Source organism: Dendrobates tinctorius, unplaced genomic scaffold (genome assembly GCF_039654945.1).
Source record: "Dendrobates tinctorius isolate UK_male_01 unplaced genomic scaffold, ASM3965494v1 ptg000056l, whole genome shotgun sequence".
Classification (NCBI taxonomy): Eukaryota; Metazoa; Chordata; class Amphibia; order Anura; family Dendrobatidae; genus Dendrobates; species Dendrobates tinctorius.
This window is the reverse complement of record NW_027361724.1, coordinates 6,810,183-6,833,746: the sequence shown is the minus strand read 5'-3', so window position 1 is coordinate 6,833,746 and position 23,564 is coordinate 6,810,183. Positions and strand designations below refer to the sequence as shown.

The following is a 23,564-nucleotide window of genomic DNA, read 5'->3' as shown; positions in this document are numbered from 1 at the left end:
AATTGTGAGATGTCTTGCAGAGGGATGCAGCAGTCTTGAAATTGCCAAACTTTTGAAGCGTCATCACCAAACAATCAAGCGTTTCATGGCAAATAGCCAACAGGGTCGCAAGAAGCGTGTTGATAAAAAAAGGCGCAAAATAACTGCCCATGAATTGAGGAAAATCAAGCGTGAAGCTGCCAAGATGCCACCAGTTTTGCCATATTTCAGAGCTGCAACGTTACTGGAGCATCAAAAAGCTCAAGGTGTGCCATACTCAGGGACGTGGGCAAGGTAAGGAAGGCTGGAAAACGACCACCTTTCAACAAGAAACATAAGAAAAAACGTCAAGACTGGGACAAGAAATATGTTAAGACTGATTCTTCTAAGGTTTTATGGACTGATGAAATGAGAGTGACTCTTGATGGGCCCGAGGCTGGATCAGTAAAGGGCAGAGAGCTCCACTCCGACTCAGACGCCAGCAAGGTGGAGGTGGGGTACTGGTATGGGCTGGTATCATCAAAGATGAACTTGTGGGACCTTTTCGGGTTGAGGATGGAGTGAAGCTCAACTCCCAGACCTACTGCCAGGTTCTGGAAGACACCTTCAAGCAGTGGTACAGGAAGAAGTCGGTATCGTTCAAGAAAAACATGATTTTCCTGCAGGACAATGCTCCATCACATGCATCCAAATACTCCACAGCGTGGCTGGCCAGTAAAGGTCTAAAAGAAGAAAAAATAATGACATGGCCCCCTTGTTCACCTGATCTGAACCCCATAGAGAACCTGTGGTCACTCATAAAATGTGAGATCTACAGGGAGGGAAAACAGTACACCTCTCGGAACAGTGTCTGGGAGGCTGTGGTGGCTGCGGCACGCAATGTTGATCGTAAACAGATCAAGCAACTGACAGAGTCTATGGATGGAAGGCTTTTGAGTTTCATCGTAAAGAAAGGTGGCTATATAAAGGTGGTCACTGATTTTTTTGTGTTTTTTTTTGAATGTCAGAAATGTTATTTCTAAATTTTGTGTTATATTGGTTTACCTGGTGAAAATAAACAAGTGAGATGGGTATATATTTGGTTTTTTATTAAGTTGCCTAATAATTCTGCACAGTAATAGTTACCTGAAAAACAGATATCCTCCTAAGATAGCCAAATCTAAAAAACCCCACTCCAACTTCCAGAAATATTAAGCTTTGATATTTGAGTCTTTTGGGTTGATTGAGAACATAGTTGTTGTTCAATAATAAAAATAATCCTCTCAAATACAACTTGCCTAATAATTCTGCAGTGTACGCAGTGTACACAGCTCTGCTACATGCCCATAGACAAACTCAGCGCTGCTACATGCTCATAGACATACACAGCTCTGCTACATGCCCATAGACATACACAGCTCTGCTACATGCCCATAGACATACACAGCTCTACTACATACACATATAGACATACACAGCTCTGCTACAGGCCCATATAGACATACACCGCTCTGCTACATGCCCATGGACATACACAGCCTGCTACATGCCCATAGATATAGACCGCTCTGCTACATGCCCATAGACATACACAGCTCTGCTACATGCCCATAGATATACACAGCTCTGCTACATGCCCATAGATATACACAGCTCTGCTGCATGCCCATAGACATACACAGATCTGCTACATGCCCATAGATATACACAGCTCTGTTACAGGCCCATAGACATACACAGCTCTGTTACAGGGCCATAGACATACACAGCTCTACTACATACACATATAGACATACACAGCTCTGCTACAGGCCCATATGGACATACACCGCTCTGCTACATGCACATATAGACATGCTCACGCACACACTATACATGGCCACATCCTGCAGTTCCTGATCGGGACCTGTTCAGAGGCTGTACGAGCTGAGCATTTGCAGGACCTTCCACTTGATTAACTCAAGCACCTTCCAAGTCATGTGTTCAGTCACATGACCTGAAAGGTCCTGGAATTACTGATGCAGAAGGTCCTGCAGCCTCAGTTCAGTCCCATCAGTTTCCTCTCCAGCGCTGCACCAATCACATAGATCAGTGTATGTCAGGAGGGCAGCTTTCTCTGTGATTGGGAAGGACTTGGGGGTCTGCATTCTCCTCCATCACAGGACGCTGCCTCCGGACTATAAGATGCACACACATTTTAACAAGCGTTTTTCTTGTTTAAAAATGCATCTTGTAGTCCAAAAAATACGTTATCCTATTTTTTGTTTTCCTTTCTGACCTGAAGATTTCTTTTATTAGTTTAAATGAACATCTTTATAAGCTCAGCATAGTCGTCCTCTCTATTCTGCCGATTCTGGCCGTATGCACCATCTGGGAGTTTGCTTCCCACCCAGGCGCGCTGCTCTGTGAAGTACATCACTTCTTCCTGGTGAGGGAGCAATTTAAGTAAAAGATGAAAATTGCCTACAGTTTTCTTGTCTGATGTGTTACTCTTGTGTCTGTGTAACGTACTGAAATTAGAACACGTGATATATGCATTGGAAGTAATGAAAACCAATGTTTCCTTTTCATCTCAAGGTCAATGGATTTCAATTACCTTCCCTCTGTTGATCCAGAAACGGTTCTACAAACAGGTGAGATGTGTTCAATTATAAAAATGATCTATACAAATACATCCTTCCTTACCCTTTCCTCTTGGCTCAACATGTCCTGAGATAAATGGTAGAAGAGTTTTCCATTTTTTTTTTTAGAGTGGTACTCTGTTGGGTGATGTTTATGCTCTTTCATGGTCACACAGTGGTTGTGATGGGGAGTGCAGCTTGTTGAGGCTCTTGCTGGCATATTCAATAATGTACTAAGTATGTATAATAAAACATTAGAGTCCTTAAAGGGGTTGTCCACTATAGGACAACGCCTTGTGATTGCCCCAGAGAGCTAGCTATAAAAAGTTTTTTGTTTTTTTTTTTTTTTTTTTTTTTTTACTTGCCCCCTGGACCAGCGATGCTCCTGTATTCTCAGCCCTGTGTTCCCCACTAGACTGCAGACATAAACAATGTGAAATGACCGGCCAGTCAGCTGCAGTTTTGTCAACCTCATCCAAGAGGAAGAACAGTGTTTCTTCTGCTTGAAGAGAAATGTCAACTCTGCAGCCCATCAGCGTTTCTTATGTCAAGAGACTGGCAGGGGACTCAGGACTGAGAGCGGAGAAGTGACGCCATTCCGGGAGATAAGGACTGGTTTTATTTTATTTTTTTAATGTATGCTGGTCCAACTTATGAAAAGAGAAAAACTGAAATATCACATGGTCATAAGTATTCAGACCCTTTGCTCAGTATTGAGTAGTAGCTCCCTTTTAAGCTAGTACAGCCATGAGCCTTCTTGGGAATGATGCAACAAGTTTTTCACCCCTGGATTTAGGGCTCCTCTGCCATTCTTCCTTGCAGATCCTCTCCAGTTCCGTCAGGTTGGATGGTGAACGTTGGTGGACAGCCATTTTCAGGTCTTTCCAGAGATAAGCAATTGGGTCAGGTCATGGATCTGGCTGGGCCAGTCAAGAATGGTCACAGAGTTGTTCTGAAGCCACTCCTTTGTTATTTTAGCTGTGTGCTTAGGGTCATTGTCTTGTTGGAAGGTGAACCTTTGGCCAAGTCTGAGGTCCAGAGCACTCTGGAAGAGGTTTTCATCCAGGATATTTCTGTACTTGGCAGCATTCATGTTTCCTTTAATTGCAACCAGTCGTCCTGTCTCTGCAGCTGAAAAACACCCCCATAGCATGATGCTGCCACCACCATGTTTCACTGTTGGGATTGTATTGAGCAAGTGATGAGCAGTGCCTGTTTTTTTTCCACATATACCACTTAGAATTATCACCAAAAAGTTCTATCTTCGTCTCATCAGATCAGAGAATCTTATTTCTCATAGTCTGGGAGTCCTTCATGTGTTTTTTAGCAAACTCTATGCGGGCTTTCATATGTCTGGCACTGAGGAGAGGCTTCCATCAGGCCACTCTGCCATAAAGACCCGACTGATAGTTGACTTTGTGGAACTTTCTTCCATCTCCCTACTGCATCTGTTGAGCTCAGCCACAGTGATCTTAGGGTTCTTCTTTACCCCGCTCACCAAGGCTCTTCTCCCACGATTGCTCAGTTTGGCTGGACGGTCAGGTCTAGGAAGACTTCTGGTGGTCCCAAACTTCTTCCATTTAAGGACTGTGCTCTTAGGAACCTTGAGTACTGCAGAAATTCTTTTGTAACCTTGGCCAGATCTGTGCCTTGCCACAATTCTGTCTCTGAGCTCCTTGGCCAGTTCCTTTGACCTCATGATTCTCATTTGGTCTGACATGCACTGTGAGCTGTGAGGTCTTATATAGACAGGTGTGCGCCTTTACAAATCAAGTCCTATGAGTTTAATTAAACACAGCTGGACTCCAATGAAGGAATAGAACCATCTTAAGGAGGATCACAAGGAAATGGACCGCATGTGACTTAAATATGAGTGTCTGAGGAAAGGGTCTGAATACTTATGACCATGTCATATTTCAGTTTTTCTTTTTTAATCTAAAAATTTCTACATTTCTGTTTTTTCAGTCAAGATGGGGTGCAGAGTGTACATTAATGAAAAAAAAAAAGACCTTTGTTGAATTTACCAAATGGCTGCAATGAAACAAAGAATGAAAAATTTAATGGGGTCTGAATACTTTCCGTACCCACTGTACATGTATACATGATACTGTGTGTACAGACACCATTATACGGTGTGTGCTCGGGCGCCATTATACTGTGTGTGCTCAGGCACCATGACAGTGTGCGTGCGCGGGCGCCATGATACGGTGTGGGCGCCATGATACAGTCCGTGTGCCATGACACTGTGTGTGCTCAGGCTCCATGATACGGTTCGGGCGCCATGAAACCGTGTGTGCGCGGGCCATGATACCGTGTGTTTTTGGGCAGTGGGGTGTAGTATACTGTGTTGAGGTCACTCTGGAGGCATCATACTGTGTTGGATTGCTGTGGCAGTATTATAGTGTGTTGGGAGCCCTGTGGTTGCATCATAAGGTGTGTGGGCATCATACTGTGCATGCGGGTGGTTGTGGGTGGTACTGCCCTTCTCTGAGAGTGCCTATGCACCGTGACCCTGCCTACTCCTCTGAATGTTGTTTTGGGGAAAAAGGAGAGTGTGGGTGAGAGGGGGAGGATAATTAGGACTTTTGCTATGGGCCTCCATGATTTCTTTGGACACCCTTGACCAGAAATATAACGCATAGGTGTCTCTCTCCATGGTAGATCGTGTGTCTGAGATGAAAATACTCCTTTAACCCCAAAACCCCGCATTGGAAATTTCCAGTGCACATAATGGGTTTTTTGCTTTTAGAATAATGGACCCCCAAATGATTCTTGTATTGTAGAATAACAAAGCTTGCTAGTACCCAGATTCCTCTTCTCGAGGGTCGACTGTCTGCCGCTTCTCCAGTTCCTGTGTTTGGCCTAAAACTAAGGTAGCTCCACAATGTGTTAGAAGGATTAGGAAGACAAAACAAGGATCCTTCTCCTCATCAAGGGAAGACATATTAGGTCTGACATCCCGCTCACCATTCCCAGAGCCAGAAATAAATGGAGAGAATTTACGTCTACATGACGGGTACGACTGACTCAAGGACCTATATTTACTGCTGCCTCTGACTAAGCTTTGCTGCATCGGCTTTATGCTGATCGTCAGCTGAATTCCTCACTGCGGCCCCGTATGGACTTCAGAAGATCTAATCATCCTATGTGGAGTACAAGATTTTGCAGGCTTCATCATTTGGCACATTTCAGCTTCCAGTATATACACGTTTCGCTGCTTCAGAAAATAGCGTGGCCTAAAAATAATTACCGTATACTCGCTCACCGGTCCGCCACTACTGTTTGAGTACCCCATTTGTTTCCTTGCGTTTTTTTCCGACGGGCCGGTGCATAACCACTGCAGCCAATCAGTACCTGAAGCAGTGACCAATGGGGTTCAATGATTGGCTGCAGCGTTGATACACTGTCCCTGCCAGAAGAGGAAGCAAAGAGACCAGCGGGAAAGGGGAACCTATCTTGTAGTGTGAACCCAGCCAAGAGCGTTTTTTAGACAAGTGTGTGCAGACATACTTAGCGTCCCTACTACAGCCACAAGACCTGGACCAAACCATCGCCAAAAACTTTATTTTTCGTTAGTGGAAAAATAAGGAGCTGACAGACGGGAATTTATGCCACAACATCTCCAGCAACAGCATCATAACGCTTCACGTGTATCCAGACCCCAAAACGGAGAGCCTTACCAATGATAGTGTTGTTAATAAGTAGCGGAACAGCAGATTGCCTTCACTGCGATGACGATAAATCATCAGAGCCGCTCATCACTAATTACATGCCGTGCTGCTTCCTCTCAAAGGCGAAGGAAAATGTAGATTTCTATTTCTTTGTCACCAATTGACCATATTTTTTTACATTTCACCGCACCTGAATTTCAGCAGTAAATCATGCAGTGTCTAATAGTTTGGCCGCTCCTCATGTAATTACACGTCTATTGATGTTTATGGGGTCCAGCGGCTCACTGATGGTTTTCATCCAGGGATGACTGAAGATAATGATGTCAGCTGCTGAGATGAATGGGAACAGCATAATTGATACCGTGGCATGTAAAAGTCTGGGCACCCCTGATCAAAATACTAACTATGCAGGGTGCCTAAACTTTTGCATCGACCCATTTTGTAATCTTTAAAATGTAAAAGATGACAATAAAAAAAAAATACCGTATGTACAGTCATATGTTAAAGTTTTGGCACCCCTATTAATGTTAACCTTTTTTCTTTATAACAATTTTGTTTTTTGCAACAGCTATTTCAGTTTCATATATCTAATAACTGATGGACTCAGTTATATTTCTGGATTCAAATGAGGTTTATTGTACTAACAGAAAATGTTCAATCTGCATTTTAACAAAATTTGACCGGTGCAAAAGAATGGGCACCTCAACATAAAAGTGACATTAATATTTCGTAGATCCTCCTTTTGCAAAAATAACAGCCTCTAGTCGCTTCCTGTAGCTATTAAGGAGTTCCTGGATCCTGGATGAAGGTATTTGTGACCATTCCTGTTTACAAAACAATTCCAGTTCAGTTAAGTTTGATGGTCGCCAAGCATGGACAGCCCGCTTCAAATCATCCCACAGATGTTCAATGATATTCAGGTCTGGGGACTGGGATGGCCATTCCAGAACATTGTAATTGTTCCTCTGCATGAATGCCTGAGTAGATTTGGAGCGGTGTTTTGGATCATTGTCTTGCTGAAATATCCATCTCCTGCGTAACTTCAACTTCGTCAATGATTCTTGCACATTATTGTTAAGAATCTGCTGATACTGAGTTGAATCCATGCGACCCTCAACTTTAACAAGATTCCCGGTGCCGGCATTGGCCACACAGCCCCAAAGCATGATGGAACCTCCACCAAATTTTACTGTGGGTAGCAAGTGTTTTTCTTGGAATGCTGTGTTTTTTAGCCTCCATGCATAACGCCTTTTTGTATGACCAAACAACGCAATCTTTGTTTCATCAGTCCACAGGACCTTCTTCCAAAATGTAACTGGCTCGTCCAAATGTGCTTTTGCATACCTCAGGCGACTCTGTTTGTGGCGTGCGTGCAGAAACGGCTTCTTTCGCATCACTCTCCCATACAGCTTCTCCTTGTGCAAAGTCCGCTGTATTGTTGACCGATGCACAGTGACACCATCTGCAGCAAGATGATGCTGCAGGTCTTTGGAGGTGGTCTATGGATTGTCCTTGACTGTTCTCACCATTCTTCTTCTCTGCCTTTCTGATATTTTCTTGGCCTGCCACTTCTGGGCTTAACAAGAACTGTACCTGTGTTCTTCCATTTCCTTACTATGTTCCTCACAGTGGAAACTGACGGGTTAAATCTCTGAGACAACTTTTTGTATCCTTCCCCTGAAAAGCTATGCTGAATAATCTTTGTTTTCAGATCATTTGAGAGTTGTTTTGAGGAGCCCATGATGCCACTCTTCATAGGAGAATCAAATAGGAGAACTACTTGCAAGTGGCCACCTTAAATACCTTTTCTCATGATTTGATACACCTGGGTATCAAGTTCAAAGCCCAATGAGGTTACAAAACCAATTTAGTGCTTCAGGAAGTCAGTAAAAAGTAGTTAGGAGTTTTCAAATCAAGAAAATGATAAGGGTGCCCATACTTTTGCACCGGTCAAATTTTGTTTAAATGCAGATTGCACATATTCTGTTAGTACAATAAACCTCATTTGAATCCAGAAATATAACTGAGTCCATCAGTTATTAGATATATGAAAGTGAAATAGCTGTTGCAAAAAACAAAATTGTTATAAAGAAAAAAGGTTAACATTAATAGGGGTGCCCAAACATATGACTGTGTGTGTGTGTGTATATATATATATATATATATATATATATATATATATGTGTGTATGTATGTGTGTTGTGAGTTCATTTTCCCCTTCACCATTGTGGTCTGATGAACTCCCTCTTCTGGTGAAGGAAGGTAGTGAGGCTGATTACAAAGCACCTGAGCAGAATGATGATGACTGGGTGACTGGAATTGCTGACTGGATATAAGGCAGCCGACGCCCTTCTGCCTAGCGGGTGATTACTCTGAGGGATTCTTGGAGACCAGTCTGATTCCTGCTCCTCAAAAGCTAAGTTTTCTGCTCTACTTTTTGCATTTGTGTTTTGGTTTTGTTTTGCCTTGTTTTTCTGGATTTCTGCCTTTCCCTGCTGGGTGAGCTGAATTCCTTTTTGCTCTGTCTTCAGAAAATACCTGAGTACTGATATAGTCTTTTTGAAGCCTAGCGTCTTCAGGGCTTTTTTCCCTTTCAGTCTGTTGGCTCTTGTTTTTGAGAGGGTTTTGGCGGATTGCAGACAGCAGCTTTTTCTATTCTATCCTATTTAGTTAGCTTGGGCCCCATCATTTGCTCAGCCTATCTTTCTATCTGTGTGAGTGTTTTTTCATCTTGCTTCACCGTCATTATATGTTGGGGGCTGCCTATTGCTTTGGGGTCTGCTCTTGGGCAGTTTAGATTTCCCTTTCTGTCTTTAGGCTATGTAGTTCTCCGGCTGTGATCGAGGGGTCTAGGGCACCGTAGGAACCCCCCACGGCTACTGCTAGTTGTTGTTGTTAGGTTCAGGGGTCTGCAATCCGATAGCTGCCAACTTCTCTGGTTTTCTGGACTCAGCTAGTATTTCTGTTTTTGCCCCCTACGGTGACTCATTCATAACATATGTGTATGTGTGTGTGTGTATGTATGTATGTATATATATGTATGTGTGTGTGTGTGTGTATATATATATATATATATATATATATATATATATATATATATATATATATATATATGTGTATATATATATATATATATATATATATATCCTAAAATACAAAGGAAATGTGTACTCTTTAACTTCAGGCCTTTTAGAGGTCATTTCATCTTTAAAGGCAACCTGTCAGGTCCCCCATGCCCTCCAGTCCAGCAGCATTCAGCTATTTGTGATTAAACTCCCTTCCTACCCAGCTCTGTATAACATAATTCAGTTAAATAAATGCTTTAAAAAACATTTAGAACCTCCGCTTTCCCTATGCTGAGGTGTGCTTTGACTAGTTGATGGGGCGTCAGATACCCAGACTAGTCAGCCCACTTTTCATGTAATCCCACCCCTGTGGCCGTGATAATATAATTTGCACAAGCAGCCGCCTCGCCGCTTCTGAAGTTGAATGTACACTTCCCGGCTTTTTTTTTTTTTTCTATAAAATTATTTTTATTATGTAAAAGCGTCAAAACATTAAAAAAAAACAATGTAAATGCGGTGTCGCTGTAATCATACTGACCTGAAGAATAGAGCTGCGTTATCAATTTTATCGCACGCTTAACAGGATAAAAAAAAAAACACCTGAATTGCAAGTTTTTGTTCACTCTGCCTCTCAAGAAGCGGAATAGAAAGCCATCAAAAAACATCATGTGACCGAAAATGGTGCCAATAAAAACGTCAACTCATCCCACAGAAAACAAGACCTCACATGACTGTCAGCAAAAATGTGGAAAAATTATAGCTCTCAAAATATCCAAATACAAATGCCCATCTCCCTTCTGAGCCCCAGTATGCTTAAGCTACTTTTATCGTCCATATGTTTGGCATTTCTGTAGTGATGACACCTCGCCTAACTTACAGGTGCATGTCTCCAGAAACATGAGCTGGTCACTACAACGGCAGTTTGTAATTTTCACTCCAACATCTGCAGCTGCTTGTTCTGGAAAGCGCCCATGGAGTCCAAATCGTCAACACCTGTAGATAATTTCCAAAATGGGGTCAATTGAGGGAGGATTCTGCCCTTCTAGGACTTAAGGGGCTCTATATATGGAGTCCACAAGCTATTCTAGCAAAATCTGTGTTCCAGGAGTCAAATAGCGCTCCGTCCCTGCCAAGTCTCGCCAAGTGGCTAAGCAGCACTCTACAGCTACATAGGAGGTATTTCTACATTTAACAGAAATTGTGGGACAAATTCTGGTGCCATATTTACTCATTTCCCTTGTGAAAATGTAAAGGGGCTAAAACAAAATTTTTGTGCTAAAAATGTAATTATTTTTTTCTTCACTGCCCAATGCTATAAGATTCTGTAACACACCTGTGGTTATCAATACTGTCACTGCTCCCTAGATGAATTCATTGAGGGAGTGTAGTTTAAAAAATGAGGTCACTTATGGGGGTCTGCTGTTATGGCACCTCAAGGGCTCTGCCAATGTAACATGAAACACTCAAACCAATCCATATCTGAACTCCAATATGGCATTCCTTTTTTCTGAGCTTTGCACTGCGCCTCAAAAGTAGTTTTCAACCACATATTGGGTATCTGTGTATTCAGGAGAAATTGCACCACAAATTTTGGGGTCCGCTTTCTCCTGCTATCCTTGTGAAAATGAAAAAAGTTGAGGCTAAAACAAAATTTTTGTGGGAAAAATATATTTTTTCATTTTCACAGATCAGCGTTGTAAAATTTTGTGACGCACCTGTGGATTCAAGGTGCTGACCACACATCTAGATAAATTCCTTGAGGGGTCTAGTTTAGAAAATGGGGTCACTGGTAGGGGGTTTCCACTGTTTAGGCACATCAGGGGCTCTCCAAACTTGACATGATACCTGCAGACCATTCCTTTAAAGTCTGCGTTCTAAAACATCACTCCTTCCTTCCCTTTTTTGAGCCCTGTTGTGCGTGCAAACAGTAGTTTTCCCCCACATTTGGGCTATCTGCATACTCAGGAGAAATTGCACAACAAATTGTATGGTGCAATTTCTCCTGTTACCCTTGTAAAAATGCAAACCTTTGGGCTAAAACATTTTTGTGGGAAAAATGTGATCTTTTTTTTTTTTTTTTTTTTTTTTTTTACATTTTTTTTTTTTTTTTAAAGTGTCTATGTTATGAACTTCTGTGAAGCACTTGGGGTTCAAGGTGCTCACCACACATCTAGATAAGTTCTCTGAGGGATCTAGTTTCCAAAATGGAGTCATTAGTGAGGGTATTTCCACTGTTTAGGTACATCAGGGATTCTCAAGACGCTATATGGCAACCGCTACTGATTCCAACAAATTTTGCATTCAAAAAGTCAAATGGCGCTTCTTCACTTCTGAGCCCGGCTGTGCGCCTAAACAGTAGTTATCCCACACATATGGGGTATCGGCATGCTCAGGAGAAATTGCACAACATATTTTGGAGTCCATTTTCTCCTTTTATTCTTGTGAAATTAAAAAAAAATTTGGGTCTAGAGTAACATTTTTGTGAAAAAAAAGTTAAATGTTAATTTTTTTCCTTCTGCATTGTCTCAGTTTCTGTGAAGCACCTGAAAGGTTAATTAACTTCCTGAATGTGGTTTTGAGCACCTTGAGGGATTTTAATTTTTTTTCACAAATAAATGCAGGTCATATTGAAAGAATTTTACCACAATTATGAAGTACAATGTGTCAGAAAAAAATAGTCTCAGAATCCATGGGATATGTTGAAGCACTCCAGAGAATTACATAAAGTGACCGTTTTCTGAATTGTGAACATTTGGCCTGGCCATGGGTAAAGGGATTAAAGCTCCATTGACTTGCCATACAGACTCCGTGATGTGTAGATTACCATAAATTTGGATAAGGAAGTTTATGAACCAAAAACCGTATTTTTCAGATTATAAGACCCACCCCAAATTTTGAGGAGAAGAAAAACTTTTTTTTACTAAAATGGTGGCGCTTCTTATAATCCATGCGTCTTACTGCTTACCGGGGGTGATGGCTGCCATGAAGCGGGGTCCCAGGGTTGCTGCTGGAGAAGGCAAGAGTGGAGCGTTGAGTATGTTTTGAGTATTTTTTACCTTTTTTTAATTGTTACAATTTTTTGATCCTATGAAGGTCATGAGTTGCTATCTGAACTTCAGCAGCGGCGCTTCAATGGTTCAGAGGGAGGTGTGGCGTGGTCCCCTATGGACGATGAACTCCTGGCTCAGCCTCAGGTTATGAAACTTCTTGATTCCCTCCGAGAACAATACACTCGTTACCAAGAAGTGTGCAGGCAGCGGAGCAAACGCACGCAGCTGGACGAAATTCAGCAGAAGGTGATGCAGGTAGGCGAGCGGCACTGCAGATTAGTGCAATAGGACTGGTTACTGGTGCGTGGTGGTAAATTATTCTGCTGGTTTTTAGACAAGCTGTCAGCAGAAAATTACCTATTGTTTAAATCTGTTTTTTTGTCTCGCATGTATTTAAAAAAAAAAATGGAAGTGTTTTCAGGAAGGCTTCTTATCAGAGGCAGGATTACAATGACAGGTGACACCTGTGTACACAGCTGATAACACAGGATCCAACAATCGCCATAAGGCCGGGGTCACACTTGCGAGTGTGATGCAAGAAACTCCAAATCAATACCCGGCACTGCCACCGGCACTCGGGACCGGAGTGTGCGGCTGCATGTATTTCTATGCAGCCGCACACTCTGGTCCGAGTGCCGGGTATTGAGGTGCGAGACTCGTGCAAGTTTCTCGCATAACACTCGCAAGTGTGACCCTGGCCTAAGCTACGTTACAGCTCCCCTGCTCCTCCTCCCTTCATAGTGACTTTTGCACATGCACAATAGACACCTCAAGTCAAAATATACGGTCAGAGTGTGGTCATTGCAGTTCTTGTATGTGTGGATACCCTGAAACAACAGGAAGTTAGTCTAAAAAAATTAATACAGATTTTGATTTGTTTAAAAAAAAAAATCATTGCCAAATTTAAAAAATAAAAATACTTTAAACACAAGAACCTGATTTAAACAGGTAATTTTCTGGTTATAGGGAATCTGTGTCAGTAGGATCAACACTCATAAACAGCCTCTATGGTAATGTATGTCATAGATAGTTGAATAAAACGATACCTTGAGATCTGCGATCTGATGTCTTATTCCAGAGAAAGCCATGTTTTTCCTGTATGTTAACGAGCTGTTAAGATCTATGGGCCGGACATAGATCTCCCTGCGAGTCTGGCTCCAGAGCTTCTTATAAATGAAAGGAGGCGTTATCAGTGTGAGACATGTAGATCAGGAGAGCAGACGCCATATCCCCGACCTCTGCTCATTCATTCCCTGTGGGGCTGCCCAGCGCTGTGCCTTGCTTCTTCTGGCAGCCCCGTAAAGAATGAGTAGAGTGGCTATTAGATATCTGACCCACCTCTCCATATTGTACCCATAATAGGGTGAAACATACAGAGTCCCACAGATCATGCTCTCCAATGTGTGTTTCGCTTCTTCAGGGGATACTATGTCAGGTGGACATCACTTTAGGCCCTTTGACCTCCGCTTTATGGACACCCCACAACACCCCAATAGATGAGGATGTCTCCTTTTGTTATTTTAGTCCATTGTTAGCTGTTTGTATAATGTTTAATGGGATTGGATAGCCACTGAAAAGTTTTTTATTTATTCAAAATTCATTCCCCATATGTAATTCTTAGCGTCGGGAGAAACACGGCAGGGGTGTTCACTTTTTTTTCTTTTTAAACATGTTTTTTTTTTCATTCCTGAGATATGACAAAATACATTTTCCAGTAAGTGACGGGTCCTCATTGAAGTGTAACTGCACCCTTTATTGTATAGGCAAAGAGAATTGTTCCATTTAGCCATTGTGCCCGACTCTGCCATGGGCAAGCAAATGTCGCATCCCAGATGAATGAATCCGTGATCTTTGGCTGGATTTTGGAGACTGATGCCTTTTCTTTTACCGGTTGGACCCCCTGTAACGCCTGCAGCGCTATACTTTTCTGAGCCCTTTGTATCCTCCGGATTTAATATTGTGTTCTGTATGGTTGAATATACATTGTCCGTCTCCTTTCCCTGTGTGCATTATACAGCTCCTTCCTCTAAATAATTCAGAGACGATGACAACTGTCCTTACTGTAGGTTGTGAACTGGCTGGAAGGACCCGGATCAGAACAGCTGAGAACACAGTGGGGGATCGGTGACTCTATCCGAGCTTCTCAGGCTTTACAACAGAAACACGAAGAGATTGAGAGTCAGCACAGTGTAAGTGTGGGTATGCCAAGACGTTTTACTGTTATATACCTAACGTAAGATTTACTTCCATATCGCACTGTATGTTATTTAAAGGGAATCTGTCAAGTTTTTGCTGCATTATCTGAGAGCAGCATGATATAGGGGCAGAAACCCTGATTCCAGTGATGTATCACTTACTCAGCTGCTTGTTGTAGTTTTGATAAAATCCCTGTTTTACCTGCTGCAGATCGACCAGTTCTCTGAATGCTGAGCTACGTATAACCCCGCCCACACCACTGATTGGCTGCTTTATGGGTACACTGTGCATAGGCAGAAAGCTGCCAATCAGTGTTGCAGACGGAATTATACAGTGCTCATGAATATGGAGTACTACATGACAGCAGGTTTACTAGGTCTCTTAAGTATAATCTCCTGCTGATAAAACAGGGATTTTAGAAAAACTACAGCAAGCAGCCCAGTAAGTGACATATTTCTGGAATCAGGCTCTCTGCCCCTATATGCTGCTCTCAGATTAGGTGTAGAAACCTGGTGATGGATTCCCTTTTAAAGGAACCAGGCTCTGGGTCCCATCTAACTCCCATCTATGAACCCAAAACTGGTGAACTCAAACTGTCTGTATTTTACATTGTCAGTCATTCATTTGCAAACTTACTATGCAGCCACTGTTGGGGCTTCTCCCAAAGTCATCTGTGCTCTGGGCTTCTCAGGTCGTTACCCTAGATTCTGCAGTTGAAAGGAAGTTGTAGTTTATGTGACCAGGTTTAATGGGTTAATTGGATGTAAGGTGCTCCCACTGTCACCCTGTTGCCACCCTGCACAACGCCATCACACCCTACGGATGAGCTGTGATGATCAGGGCCCTAACCTTGGCCCCCACGTCTGATAGATACGGATGCCCATTAGAGACCTTTTAGACTATTAGGCTGAGTTCACACGTGGCGTTTTTTTCGCGTTTCCTCGGCGGTTTTAACCGCGCGATTTTGCCACGAAAACGCGAAAAATAAGCATCCCATGCATTCCTATGGGATTCCGCAATGCTGTGCTAATGCTGCGGTTTTTACCGCGGCGGAATCGCTTCGCGGTAAAAAACGCAGCATGCTCATTAATTTGCGGAATCGCGGCGATCCCGCACCCATAGGAATGCATTGTTCCGCTTACTTCCCGCATGTGGCTGTGCACACCATGCGAAAAGTAAGTAGAACAATTGGGGATGGTACTCACGGTCCGGAGGAGAGGAGACTGTTTGGGTACCGGGCTTTGGGTACCATATCCCTGTAAAAAATAGAATTTAAAATAAAAAATATTGTTATTCTCACCTTCCGGCGTCCCGCTCAGCCTTCCCGCCTCTCTCCACGCTCCTGTTCCCAGTAATCCTTTGCGAAAATGGCCGCGATGACGTCCGTTCTCGCGGGATCGCGAAGTCTCGCGGTCATTCGCGCGACGTCATCGCGAATTATCGTGAACCCGCGAGAACGGACGTCATCGCGGCCATTTTCGCAAAGGATTACTGGGAACGGATGCGCGGGACATCGGAAGGTAAGAATAACAGTATTTTTTATTTTTTTTTACATTCTATCTTTTACTACTGATGCTGCATAGGCGGCCTCAATAGTAAAAAGTTGGTCACACTCATCAAACACTATGTATGACGAGTGTGACCAATCTGTCAATCAGTTCTCCAAGCGATGCTACAGATTGCTTGGAAAACGCTAGCATTCTGCAAGCTAATTACGCTTGCAAAATGCTAGTTTTTCCGCGGGAAAATCTCGGGAATTTAAAATTCGATTTTCCCGCGGAATGGAATTCCGGAACTCTCGCGGTAATTTCCGCGAGAGTTTCGGTACGTGTGCACTTAGCCTTAAAGGGCATCTTTCACCAGGTTTCGCAATGCAAACTGCATAATTTATTAAAAAGATCTCTTAAACCTGATGAGGCTTGTGTAGTTACTTTGAAAATCCATTTTTGAATGGCTGCACAATCTTCATAAAAATGAGTTTTCTGACTCCAGCTGGAACTGGATTAAAAAAAAACAATTCTCATTTGCATTAAAGGCGACAGAAATGTCAAACAAGATTACTCAGCCATTTTGATAGGGATTTTCAAAGTAAACACACCAGCTTCATCAGGTCCAAGACTTCTCTTTAATAATATATGCAGTTTGAATTGTAAAATCTAATGATGGATCTCCTTTAAGCCTTTTACGCACAAAGACCTAAAACACCGTAATGCAAAAATACTGCAGTGTTTTATCGAATTGATCATTCCCCTGGTGAAAGCAAATTTAAAAAAAAAAATCAATAAAGAATTTCGGAAAATGTAGAAAAAAAGGCAAATAAAACACACTTTCCCCTTTTAAAAGTCCTGTACTGTGAGGGAAAAAGGTGAAAGCAAGTACTATATAAAATATATCTTCCCTTCTGGGCACAGGAGCCATGTTTTATCAGTCATGGTGAATGTATCGCTGACGCTGTGCTTTACAGTCGTTGGTACACGCGCCGATCTCTATTTTTGACATTATCTCGGTACTGACGACTCCTCCGTCACGAGATACTATTATTACCGGCTCGGATACTCATCATTAATAGAATAGCTGAGGCTCCTGCCGGGTCATTGCCGGCGCTCCAATCACTATATATAGCGGAGATAACGGTGAGGAACTCATTAAAGGAGCTATTTACAGCCAGATAAACAGAAAGGGCTTAATAGTGCTCAGTGCAGAGGGAACTTGTACAGAAGCTATTGCTGCACGCACAGTAAATCTAGCGTTCCCCTTTATAAATGGGCAATTTATGAATTAGGGGAAATCTAATGCCGATTTAATTGCTGATCACTCCTTCATAATCAGTGGCCAGGGGCTAATAATGGAGCCTCTTGTCCAAAGAGGGCGGAAGAGAGAATTAGAGCTGCTCCTTATCATTGGCAAAATTCTAATAGATTTATTACAGTTCTAGGGTTAGCAGTCCTTGTAAATTACTTTAATAAGATATATGTATATTATTTTTTTTTCAATTTATTTTATCATTTTTTAGTACTTTTTAAAAATTCCAGCTGGCAATTTGTTATAAAATACAAATTAGAAATGAGCATTTCTACAGTGGGTACGTAAAGTATTCAGAACCCTTTAAATTTTTCACTCTTTGTTTCATTGCAGCCATTTGGTAAATTCAAAAAAGTTCATCTTTTTTCTCATCTTTACTGAAAAAAAATCAGAAATGTAGAAATTTTTGCAAATGTATTAAAAAAGAAAAATTGAAATATCAAATGGTCATAAGTATTTAGACCCTTTGCTCAGACACTCATATTTAAGTCACATGCTGTCCATTTCCTTGTGATCTTCCTTGAGATGGTTCTACTCCTTCATTGGAGTCCAGCTGTGTTTAGTTAAACTGATAGGACTTGATTTGTAAAGGCGCACACCTGTCTATATAAGACCTGACAGCTCACAGTGCATGTCAGACCAAATGAGAATCATGAGGTCAAAGGAACTGGCCAAGGAGCTCAGAGACAGAATTGTGGCAAGGTACAGATCTGGCCAAGGTTACAAAAGAATTTCTGCAGTACTCAAGATTCCTAAGAGCACAGTGGCCTCCATAATCCTTAAATGGAAGATGTTTGGGACCACGAGAAGACTTCCTAGACCTGGCCGTCCAGCCAAACTGAGCAGTCGTGGGGGAAGAGCCTTGGTGAGAGAGGTAAAGAAGAACCCCAAGATCACTGTGGCTGAGCTCAACAGGTGCAGAAGGGAGATGGGAGAAAGTTCCACAAAGTCAACTATCACTGCAGCCCTCCACCAGTTGGGTCTTTATGGCAGAGTGGCCAGACGGAAGCCTCTCCTCAGTGCAAGGCATGAAAGCTCGCATAGAGTTTGCTAAAAAAAAAATAAATAAATAAAAAACACATGAATTACTCCCAGACTATGAGAAATAAGATTCTCTGGTCTGATGAAATGAAGATAGAGTTATCACCAAAAAGTTCTAAGCGGTATGTGTGGATCACCTGCCCAATACAATCCCAACAGTGAAACATGGTGGTGGCAGCATCATGCTATGGGGTGTTTTTCGACTGCAGGGAAAGGACTACTGGTTGCAATTGAAGGAAACATGAATGCGGCCAAGTACAGAGATATCCTGGATGAAAACCTCTTCCACAGTGCTCTGGACCTCAGACTTGGCCAAAGGTTCACCTTCCAACAAGACAATGACCCTAAGCACACAGCTAAAATAACAAAGGAGTGGTTTCAGAACAACTCTGACTATTCTTGACTGGCCCAGCCAGAGCCCTGACCTAAACCCAATTGAGCATCTCTGGAGAGACCTGAAAATGGCTGTCCACCAACATTCTCCATCCAGCCTGATGGAACTGGAGGATCTGCAAGGAAGAATGGCAGAGGATCCCCAAATCCAGGTGTGAAAACTTGTTGCATCATTCCCAAGAAGACTCATGGCTGTACTAGCTTAAAAGTGAGCTACTACTCAATACTGAGCAAAGGGTCTGAATACTTATGACCATGTGATATTTCAGTTTTTCTTTTTTAATAAATTTTCAAAAATTTCTACATTTGTTTTATTCAGCCAAGATGGGGTGCAGAGTGTACATTAATGAGAAAAATAATGAACTTTTTTGAATTTACCAAATGGCTGCAATGAAACGGAGTGAAAAATGTAAAGGGGTGTGAATACTTTCCGAACCCACTGAATCCTCAAGTAAATTGTCACCACTCTGCTGATTCCCCCCTCCATCTACCCCACTGTGCTGCATGGATGACTTTCTGCCTATGACCTCTGCATCAGTCTCAGCGATCACATACCATACATGCAATTGATCAGCTGCAGCAGTCACGTGACTGCTGCACATGATGTTCTTTATTCTTTAACGTTCCCTACAATCAAAAAAAAAAAACCCAAGGTGCTTGGGTTGGAATTAGAAACCTGCCGTTCTAGGGTACAGTTTCATGGGGCAGTGACTAATTTTCCTAGTGGGATAAATAATAAAATAATAATAAGCGGGATGAAGCGGACTAACCATCTCGGTCAGCCCAATCGGTTGCTGTGCGCGTATGTTCCGAAAATCTTCTTAGCTGTAACTTTTTTAAAATTCCGACTCCAGATGTAGCAAAAAGTAGCCATTAAATACAGAGAAAAGAAAAACATGTCTGCCGCGTTTCGGTGTTTACCCATAATGCACAAAGATGCTCTGAAACGCGTCTACCATGTTTTGCTTTCTCTAATGCAATATTTAACAGATTTTTATGTCGACTAAAAAAAAATATTTCCTGGGGGAGCAGGTGAGAATATATTAGAAAGTTAAATTCTCCTGCGTCTTATCAGCGCAACAACTTTTTTTGGTGGGCGGAGCTTAGCGTGTAAATGAAGAGATTTAGACAATATAAGAAGCTTACAGGATCCAGGATGAATACAATGAATCTATTTATCAATGGCTCCTGATTTAGAGATGAGCAAAAATTTGATGTCGGCAGGTAGGAGGGAGCGCGCAGGGTTCCTTTCCAGAATCCACGGATCCTGTACCAGGGTCTTGCAAGTCTTGGCTCAGATCTACAGTAATCCTGATATAGATCCATGGAGACCTAAAGAATGTAATAATTTATCTTGAATTATTAGGTTCTATTCTTATTACGCTGCAATTAATATTTTCTGTATTTTGTGATCAACTTGTTCTCGATGTTTGATGATCTGTTGCATTTGACTTATTATGTTGCAGTTTTGACAGAACGCGTCCTTTACTTTATTCCAGGAGTGGTTTGCTGTGTATGTGGAGCTGAATCAGCAGATTGCAGCACTCTTAAATGCCGGGGATGAAGAAGATCTGGTAGAGCTGAAGAGTCTGCAGCAGCGGCTCAGTGATGTCTGCTATCGACAGGCGAGCCAGCTAGAGTTTCGACAGAATCTGCTGCAGATAGCGCTAGAATTTCATGGAGTCGCCCAAGAGGTATTACACCCACAAAGATGGGGACAACCTATAAGATAAGCACCAGCAGAACTAACTATACAAATACTGTGTATTCCATCACGCTTAAAAGGAATGTGTCACCTCCATGTGGCTTAATTACAGAATCAATAATTAAAATATATTACAATCAGATACTGGAGAAATATTCATGCGTCTCGCTTTTTTTTTTTTTTTAAATTGTTTTGTAGATTTTTTGTTCTATTTAATGTACGTTATCAGGAAAACAATGAATCTTAACTGAGCTTTTGTTAAGCATTTGTGCTTTACAGCAGCCGCATGGACCCTAGAAATCAATACAGTAAGACTAGATGTGGCTCCTGGGAGAGTTTTCTTGGCATATTTTATGCAGAGGTCATTGCATAGGGAGAAAGAGGTGAGTGTTTTATAGGGGAGGAGGAAGAGAGTTTTCTAAGATTGATCTGTGCAGAGGTCATTGTGCAGGGAGGAAGAGGAGGTGAGAGTTTTCTTGAGGGGAGGAGGAAGATGGTTTTCTAGGCATAATCTGTGCAGAGGTAATTGTGCAGGGAGAAAGAGGAGGTGAGAGTTTTCAAGGGGGAGGAAGAGTTTTCTAGGCATAATCTGTGCAGTGGTCATTGTGCATGGAGGAAGAGGAGGTGAGCGTTTTCTAGGGGGGAGGAGGAAGATGGTTTTCTAGGCATGATCTGTGCAGAGGTCATTGTGCATGGAGGAAGAGGAGGTGAGCGTTTTCTAGGGGGGAGGAGGAAGATGGTTTTCTAGGCATGATCTGTGCAGAGGTCATTGTGCAGGGAGGAAGAGGAGGTGAGCGTTTTCTAGGGGGGAGGAGGAAGAGTTTTCTAGGCATAATCTGTGCAGAGGTCATTGTGCATGGAGGAAGAGGAGGTGAGTGTTTTCTAGGGGGGAGGAGGAAGATGGTTTTCTAGGCATGATCTGTGCAGAGGTCATTGTGCATGGAGGAAGAGGAGGTGAGTGTTTTCTAGGGGGGAGGAGGAAGATGGTTTTCTAGGCATGATCTGTGCAGAGGTCATTGTGCAGGGAGGAAGAGGAGGTGAGCGTTTTCTAGGGGGGAGGAGGAAGAGTTTTCTAGGCATGATCTGTGCAGAGGTCATTGTGCATGGAGGAAGAGGAGGTGAGCGTTTTCTAGGGGGGAGGAGGAAGATGGTTTTCTAGACATGTTCTGTGCAGTGGTCATTGTGCAGGGAGGAAGAGGAGGTGAGAGTTTTCTAGAGGGGAGGAGATAGAAAACTCTCTATCTATGATCTGTGCAGAGGTCAGTGTGTAGAGAGGAAAAGGAGGTTAACATTTTCTATCCATGATCTGTGCAGTTGTTAGTGTGCAGGGAGGGTAAAGTAGGCGAGAGTATTCTAGGGGGGAGGAGCAAGAGCATTTTATGGGCATGATCTGTGCATAGGTCGTTGTGCAGGAAGGAAAAGGAGGCGAGCTGTGACATCACCTATTGTGAATCTTGTGTATTCTTTACATATATATGGGTTTACTTTTCATTATATTCCCGTTTGTGGTGACTGCTGAGAAGTGATCTCCACAGAACAGGAAGTGTCACTCTATGAAGCTCAGTGGACAACTGCAAGAATTCAGGGGTTTTAATAACATAGATATAAAAAAATGTAAAGAAATAATCAAAAAACAATAGAAAAAAATGCTTGATGGAGGAAAAAAAAATTGGTTTAAAAAGTGGGTCAATTTCTGATGACACATTCCCTTTAAGAAATGGTGCCCGTCCAGCAAAATATTTGTGCACAGTGCATGTATAGTTGCAGAAAAATTATATCTAATCAGAGAATGGAGAGAAGAGCATAATCGACATTTATTTTGGCTTACACCCCATATAGTTGTTACACATCGCAAATGCAATTTTTTCCGGATGATTTTCTTGGGGATCCTGAAAATAAAATATTTTAATATAAAGGCCTTTTGTTTCCAGGCATATTAACAGCTTGTCTCACAGTTCCCGGCGTTGCAAAAGTCTGATTTGTAAATATTGCTTTTGTCAGCTATCGCAGCAATTGGACGGCCTGCTGGGTATGCTGTGTGTCGATGTGGCCCCAACAGATGGAGCAGCTATTCAGCAAACACTGAAACTGCTTGAAGAAAAACTCAAAAGTGTTGGTAAGAAGCCGCCGGCGCATTGTGTACACACATTGTGAATAAATACAGATTAGTCGCCACCACCCACAATGCATTTGCTATGGATAGCTAACAGTGCAGGGAAATGTACGTAGAGGTCGCGGATGGAGCCAGTGATGTCAGCCATCTTTGGAGTACACAGAGGTGTTTTTTTTTTTTGTTTTTTTTAAGGTAAAGCAAAGGGCGGTTTCTAGGAATAAAAGGTAGAATATTTACTGATTGTGCATAAATGTGTTAGAACTTGTTTTAATTTTCACAACTTTTCATATATAAAAGTTTATTTATGGATACAATACCAATCATCAGTCCTGCAGTTACTAATATACTAGAGAAAATCAAATCCCAAAAAGTGGTTTATGTGGCCACTATTATCTCTTTCCCATCCTCCACTAATTGACCCCAGTGTATAATACATATAATACAGAATCATGTTAATTTTATGTAGATTATGGATGGAAAGCAGGATTGGGGCTCTCTCTCGTGGTTTCTGAATACACAATCGTGCTCATTGTGGTCATCCAGCTCCGGCTGTGCCATGTAGATAATTATCCAAGAGAACAACTTCATAGTTTGTCAATGATGATCCCCAGGCATCTCCACTACATGAGTGTAGGACTTGTCTGCTCTGTACTCGCCAGCTGCCTCCACATTATCTCTCTGAATGTCCACCTTCTATTGCCTGGATGTTGGCGGTCCCACTATTACATATCACATTTCTTTGTTTTAGCAAAATATTACATTTTTCAAGTGCTATTCATAAGAAAATGTATTCATAAATCCGCTGTAAATAGTAAGTTACTAAGAAAGTCCTATTAGGTCGGGTGCCTCATAGTCCAGAGCTCGACACGCAGCAGTGATTCCTGCCTCATCACTTCACCCGAGCAGTGTGTGAAGGGGACTGTCTGCTTAATTCAGTATGTACGCCATC

General features: G+C 42.2%; 1 protein-coding gene across 5 annotated transcripts in view; it reads left to right on the top strand.

Annotated features, from left to right (window-relative positions):
• Positions 1–23,564, top strand: part of SESTD1 (SEC14 and spectrin domain containing 1) — a 177,524-nt gene that overhangs the window by 124,754 nt on the left and 29,206 nt on the right. For 4 of the 5 annotated variants that reach the window (XM_073577469.1, XM_073577472.1, XM_073577470.1 and 1 more), the window contains exons 8-12: positions 2,536–2,591; positions 12,409–12,620; positions 14,432–14,560; positions 20,297–20,491; positions 22,504–22,618. In XM_073577469.1, the coding sequence (XP_073433570.1) occupies positions 2,536–2,591; positions 12,409–12,620; positions 14,432–14,560; positions 20,297–20,491; positions 22,504–22,618 (707 nt within the window). The remainder of the gene's footprint in view (positions 1–2,535; positions 2,592–12,408; positions 12,621–14,431; positions 14,561–20,296; positions 20,492–22,503; positions 22,619–23,564) is intronic. The other variant, XM_073577473.1, reaches the window with a different exon arrangement.